At 59.7% G+C, this 6,241-nt stretch overlaps 3 protein-coding genes across 3 annotated transcripts in view; 2 read left to right on the top strand and 1 right to left on the bottom strand.

Moving 5' to 3' along the window:
- Positions 1 to 430: 430 nt before the first annotated feature.
- On the top strand, positions 431 to 1,972 carry ACA1_187720 (tetrahydrofolate dehydrogenase/cyclohydrolase, NAD(P)binding domain containing protein; the record flags this gene model as incomplete). The annotated part of the gene is made up of 8 exons (XM_004337830.1): positions 431 to 590; positions 697 to 814; positions 888 to 991; positions 1,091 to 1,186; positions 1,292 to 1,361; positions 1,438 to 1,508; positions 1,600 to 1,710; positions 1,818 to 1,972. 8 exons carry the CDS (start codon positions 431 to 433, stop codon positions 1,970 to 1,972), a joined length of 885 nt encoding a protein of 294 aa, XP_004337878.1.
- A 603-nt stretch (positions 1,973 to 2,575) lies between these two features.
- ACA1_187730 (uncharacterized protein) lies at positions 2,576 to 5,434 on the top strand (the record flags this gene model as incomplete). The annotated part of the gene is made up of 11 exons (XM_004337831.1): positions 2,576 to 2,845; positions 2,978 to 3,111; positions 3,180 to 3,260; positions 3,360 to 3,579; positions 3,692 to 3,927; positions 4,032 to 4,368; positions 4,445 to 4,659; positions 4,749 to 4,872; positions 5,032 to 5,155; positions 5,252 to 5,290; positions 5,394 to 5,434. The coding sequence occupies 11 exons, from the start codon at positions 2,576 to 2,578 to the stop codon at positions 5,432 to 5,434; spliced, it is 1,821 nt and encodes a 606-aa protein (XP_004337879.1).
- A 290-nt stretch (positions 5,435 to 5,724) lies between these two features.
- The window catches only part of ACA1_187740 (uncharacterized protein), a gene marked incomplete at both ends in the record, with an annotated part of 1,518 nt that continues 1,001 nt past the window's right edge, over positions 5,725 to 6,241 (bottom strand). Inside the window, 2 exons of the mRNA XM_004337832.1 lie at positions 5,725 to 5,915; positions 5,989 to 6,140. Of these exons, the coding sequence (XP_004337880.1) occupies positions 5,725 to 5,915; positions 5,989 to 6,140 (343 nt within the window). The remainder of the gene's footprint in view (positions 5,916 to 5,988; positions 6,141 to 6,241) is intronic.

Raw genomic sequence — 6,241 nt, forward strand, 5'->3', positions numbered from 1 at the left:
CGCAGACAACGGCCGCCGCCGCCTCCGCCGGCAGCCGCGACACACACGCTCCGTCACATCAACGGCAACCCGAAGCCACAAAGCAACAGCAACAGCAGCGAAAACGAGAAAGAGAAACAGAAAGACAGCGAAGCGAAGAAGCGAGGCAGCACGCGGCGCCTACAGGGCCAGCCGCGCCTGCGCCGAGTGGAGCTGCTGAACAAGGGCGGGCAGTCGGGTCTGCTGCGATGCCGGCTCCCGAGACTGCGCCCCAGTGGGCCTGTCCGGCGTGCACCTACCTCAACCGCTTCAACCGCCCCTCGTGCGAGATGTGCATGACCGACAACCCCGCCTACACCGCCTCTCCCTGATCCCCCTTCATCGGCCCGAAAATAAATAAAACAAAATACAAAACAAAAGTGAGACAGATTTTGTGTAGAAGCACAGCACCATGGCGACGATCATCGACGGCAATGCGACTGCGGCCACGATCCGTGAGGAGCTGAAGAAGGAGGTCGCCGAACTTAAGGAGCGGACTGGCAAGGTGCCCGGCCTTGGCGTGGTCCTGGTCGGCGCGAGGAAGGATTCTGAAACCTACGTCCGCATGAAGGGTGCAACCTCCCTCACATAAGATTCACTTGCGCATGGGCACATTACATGCTCTCGCGAGAGCATCAGATGTATCGAATTTTTACTCATCTGCGAATTGTGGTGCAGGTAAGGCCGCCGAGGAGGTTGGCATTAACTTCATCCTGAAGAAGTTCCCTGCCGAGATCACGCAGGAGGAGCTCATCAAGGAAGTGCGTGCGCTTAACGATGATGAGAGCGTGCACGGGTTCGTGATCTACACTGCTTCTTCCTTCCACGTCTTTTTGTGCTGAGCCTCTCTTCTTCTGCTCTGGTCACAGGCTGATCGTCCAGCTGCCGCTTCCCTCGCACATCAACGAGAAGGCCGTGCTCGAGCAGGTCGGTCTGGCCAAGGACGCCGACGGCTTCGACCCCCTCAACATTGGTCAGTGGCCCTCCTCTAGCTTCGCGCACCGCGCACATTCCTTGCGTGTTCGAAGCACCCACATAGCACTCACTCATGCACACTTTCGTGTATACACAGGTATGCTGGCGATGAAGGGCCACACGCCCCTGTCCGTGCCCTGCACGCCTCGCGCTTGCATGGAGCTCCTCGCCCGTTACAACATTGACATCGACGGTACTTTGCCCCTCGCCCCCTCTCTCTTCCTGCGTCGATCCGCCGCTCTCGTACTTACGCGTCAATATACTCACGTTCTATGTGCTCCACTTGGGCTGCGCAAAGGCAAGAGGGCCGTGGTGCTCGGCAGGAGCAACATCGTCGGCACGCCCGTGGCGCTCATGCTGCTCCACAAGTACGCGGCTTTGCTTTCGTAGAAAAGTAGCTTCTCTCGCTGGCCATTGATGGTTTTCTGTGGCCACCTCCAACAGGAACGCCACCGTCACCATTTGCCACTCGCGCACCAAGGACCCGGCGGCCATCTGCAGGGAGGCCGACATCAGTACGTGCTCCCTTTCTTGGTCCTTAGAACGATCTCTCTGGTCTGTTCCAGTGCTCAGCACTCTTGTTCTTCTCTTTCTCTCTCCTCTCAGTCGTTGCGGCCATCGGCCAGCCCGAGTACGTCAAGGGCGATTGGGTCAAGCCCGGCGCCGCTGTCATCGACGTGGGCATCAACTCCGTGCCCGACGCCTCGAGGAAGGCTGGTACGGCTTGCCATCTCCAAATCCCTTAGCAACACACACACACACACACAACACACACAACACACACGCACACACACGCACACACACAACTCACCACCATGGTGCAGGCTACCGGCTGGTGGGCGATGTGGCCTTCAACGAGGCCAAGGAGGTGGCGGGTGCCATCACCCCGGTGCCCGGGGGCGTGGGTCCCATGACCGTGTGCATGCTCCTCAAGCAGACCCTGGAGAGCGCCAAGAGGGTTTACTCTGCCGCCCAGTAAGACAATGTCCAGTGTCGTGTGCCCTACCAATAGAACTACAGGAACGCCTTACATATTTACATCTTTACATATTTACATATTTACATAGTTCTTTCCACCATTTACATCAAGCTGGCCGCTCAGGTTGCCATAACCAGAGGAGGCTCGTGGCCCACTTTCATCGATCGCCCTTACTGGTCTAGCCTTGATCCACGCTGGCCTTGGCCGCTCCGCTCTTCTTCCTCTTGGTCGCAGCTCAGCTCTGTTTGGGGGGTGTCCTCCTTGACTGCACCGCAGTCATTGCCTTCACCGAGGAAGGGCTTGTTGGGCAATAATCGGCCTGCGTTGTCGAATCGACGTCCTGCTCAGCGTGTCGAGCACCACGCTCACGTGAGCTTGAGCGCTTTGACCTTAGGGCACGGGCAAGGTCATTTCTTACCTCTCTTTCGATGGGCCACAGCGGATGATTGTGGCGAGGGCGCCTCCTTTGCTCAGTTTGCCGTGACGGTCTTGCAGAAAAATGGCGCCAAAACTACCTTTGCTCAGTTTGGCAAAGGACCTTGGAAATTTCAGGGTCGCAAGTTCGGTGAAGCGTCTGACACAACCGCTGTTCACGAAGGGAAGATGGAGAGGGCAAGGAGGTGCCTGGCACGAAACGGAGGGCTCGACGAGGTGGGTGTGCTGCAGGCGTCCAGGCTGCAGGAGGAGCTCACGCGGTGGGAGGTGCGACGTGCGAGCGAGGCCGTGGCAGCCGCCAAGAAGAACGCCCGGCTGCGCCTCAAGCGCGAGCAGAAGGCAGCCCAACGGCGGGAAGAGCTGCGGCAGGCCTACCGGCGCGAGTACGACCGAGGCGCCGTGTACCTGCCGCCCGTGCTCGAGCCACCCAAGCCTCCCGTACCATTTACACGCCTATTATTTTTTTATTTCTATATTATAAATAAAAATTATATATTATAAATAATTTCATTATTGTATAGCATTTAAGTTGTATTTTATTAGCTTTTACATTTAATTATTTTCGTTCAGGCACCAACGGAGCAGGAGGTGGGCGAGGAGTGGCGAGCGGCCCGTGAGGAAGTCGCAGGCCTGCTGCCCGCCGACTGGGGCTCGGACCACGCCGACCGAGTGCAGTGGTGCCTCGGCTGGCTCGCCCACACCGAGTACCATCACCCCTCAATCATCGCTTTCGTTCTCTTTCGCTCTTTCGCTCACTTTCGGTGCCGGCCAGCAAGCGACGACGCATGAGCGCGCTCCACAGCCTGCACACATTCCTATCGCCCGCGGTCGATGCCGAGTTCGGCGTCGAGCTGTGCCGCGACGGGGTGGACCGGCTGATCGCGGCCCACGCCGACGACATTGCCGGCCACCTGCGCCGCAGCTTGGCGGCTGCCGCCTCCGCCAGCAGTAGGTGCGTGGAGGAGCGGCTGCTGGCGGTGATGGTGGCCGGGTTGGTGCTTCTGTGGTCCAAGGAGAGCTGCGCGATCGTGCGCGAGAAGCTGCTGGACGTGCTCGCCCGACACACGCTAGTCGGCGGCACCGACGACGACGATGGCGACGACAGTCAGGTCGAGCCAGAGAGAGTGGGAGGGCACCACGACGTGGTGAACTCTGATGACCTTCGTGCGGCGGTACGCTCTACGCCTCTTTCGCTCATACATTCATCGCATGCAACACACACACGACACACACACACGACACACACGACACACACACACTACAACTCACGACGATACACGACAGGCTGTGGATGTGCTGGGCGTGATGCATTTCCTGCACTATTACGGCACTGACCCGGCGGAGGGAGCCGGCGGTGATGGTGACGATGAAGACCCCGTGATCGAGTTGATCGACACCACCTTCACGCGGCTGTGCGCCGACGACCGCACTCCGGCCATCGTGCGCGCCACGGCCCTGTCCGTCATTGGTCTGCTCGGCACCCTGCTCCCTGCTCCTTACCTGGCGTCCTGGCTCGACACGTACGTCCCCCTGTGTGCGGTGTGCGTGCGGCGTGTGCGGTGTGCAGCGTGTGCGGTTGCGGTGTGTGCGATGTTCCTGCGTTCACCAGTTCGTGCGCGCACAGGAACGTGGAGCTCGTGCTGGGCTTCTTGTGCCACGACGACATCTCGATGCGGTTGGCCGGCGCCGACGCCTTGCTCGTCCTCCTCGCCGCCATCCACGACGACCTTACTTTCGTCGTCGACGACGCCGACGCCGACGACGACGAGGCCGGCGTCGAGGCCGAGCTGCTGTCGGCAGTGCCCGGGCAGCACGAGCTGTTCCAGCTCCGGAGCCGGCTGGAGGAGATGGTCAAGGCGAGGGACCGGCGGGCCAGCAAGGCCGACAACAAGTCCCTGCGGTCCCTGGTCGAACGACTTCTACAGCTCTTACACGCGATCGCCCGGCAAACAGATCAGCTGGTACACCCCCCCCCCGCGCCTTTCAATTCAATCGCGGCACCGCGCGCGGTGAAGGTTGACACTTGGATCACAACAGAAGGCGCGCAACGCCGACAAGGGCGACGATGACGATGATGAAGATGAAGATGACGACGGCAATGATGACGATGATGATGAAGACGATGAAGAGGAGGAGGAAGAGGAGTATGTAGTCGAACGGGAGTCTCCGCGCTTGCAGGTGACGCTGCGGCTGATGGGAAGCAACAAGTGGAACCCGGGCGTCCAGCCCGAGCTCGCAGTCTATTCCGAGCGGTGCGCGCCATCTGCCCCGGGTCTTTGGCGTGTTGCGACGCTGACGACTCAACGCACGACACGACACGACACGACCAACGACACGACAGGCACCGAAAGCAGCTCGAGGCGGTCATGGCGCTCACCGGGCCGTCCCTGCGGCTGTACCTCCACGGAGGCGCCCTGGCGGAGCTGGTCGCGTGCGTGGTCGACGAGAACGAGCTCGTTGCGCGGGTCAAGCCCTCCACCATTTCTTTCGACTCTGATTACCACTATCCCAGGGCACATACCCCCCCCCTCTCTGGCGCTCTTTTCACCGCCCGCTGACACCGTGCGTGTCGTGTGTCGTGTGTCGTCGTGCGTGTGCGTCTTGTTGTGCCGGACACTACACAGGAACCGAAAGGGGCCAACGTGAGCAAGGGCAAGCACCCCTCGGTTGTGTTCGGTGATTGGGAGGCGCAGACGAAGGTGACCAACCGGAGGAGGAAGTACTCCATGGTGCAGCGCCTGCCCTACGGTACTCGCCCGCCCGCCCGTCGCTTTCCTGCTTCGCTCCCATTTGCCTCACTCACCCCGGGTGCCTTGCAGGCTCGGCCCGCCCGTGGTGGTACAGGAACACAGTGGGCCGCGGGGTTGTCGGCCCAGATCCCAGGTACAGCTGTCGCGGCACCACACACGCACACGCACACGCACGCACGCACACACGGCGCACACAAACTGACATGGGGTGGTGTGTGGTGAATGCACACACGCAGCCTCTTCCAGCCCAACCCGAACGTGGGTGTGCCACCGGTGACCGATTCTCGCCTTCCGGAGGAGCTACATCCGACCGCCACCGGCGGCCGGTATGCTCGTGTCATCGTTCATCGAGGGAAGACCTGGACGAGGCGTCCTCAGAGGGTTTCTCTTGACGATTATTAATATAAATAATATATCTCAAATTCCTTGTTCGATCCTGCTGCAGATGCCGGTAAAAGCCAAATATTTGAGCTATGAAGCCCATTTTCAATGGCACCCAAGTCCTGGGTGTGGCCTGCAAGATCAAGACGTGTGAAGCAATGCATTTAAATACCAAGAGAAGGAGCCTCAGAAGTTTGAGGCGAAAAGGAGTTGTGCCATGGTGGCCGCGTTTTGCTGGGCTTGGTAGACCGGGGCAGAGGGATTGGGCACGGGTGCAGGCCCGGCCCAGTCCACCGAGAAGAGATTGAGCGTTGGATTGCGCGCTTTCGCCCACATTGTGTCCACATTGGCCTTCAGGAACTCGTGGATCTGGCCAGCTGTAGTTTATATTTTGTTACAGACATGTTAATACATCTAAAAGAATGTGAGAATGTAGGGCCAGGGTGGTACCAGAGGGACCACTTGTGGGAGCGTGGGCGCCCTGTTTGGCCAGGGCGTGGTAGAGGGCCGTCAGGTACCTGAAGGCGGGACCCTTGAACTGCTCGCAGTCGCCCTGGCATCCGCTGTTGGTGCCATCGAACAGCACCGCCGCATCGCCCACCCTGGTCACCTCGTCTGACAACCGTTCCGTTCGATGGAAAGCAAGCTTGATGAGTCGATCGCGTCGTCGTCCACAACAACAAAAGGGACTGACATTACGTAC

This window comes from Acanthamoeba castellanii (assembly GCF_000313135.1).
Source record: "Acanthamoeba castellanii str. Neff unplaced genomic scaffold scf7180000084747, whole genome shotgun sequence".
Taxonomy (NCBI): Eukaryota; Discosea; order Longamoebia; family Acanthamoebidae; genus Acanthamoeba; species Acanthamoeba castellanii.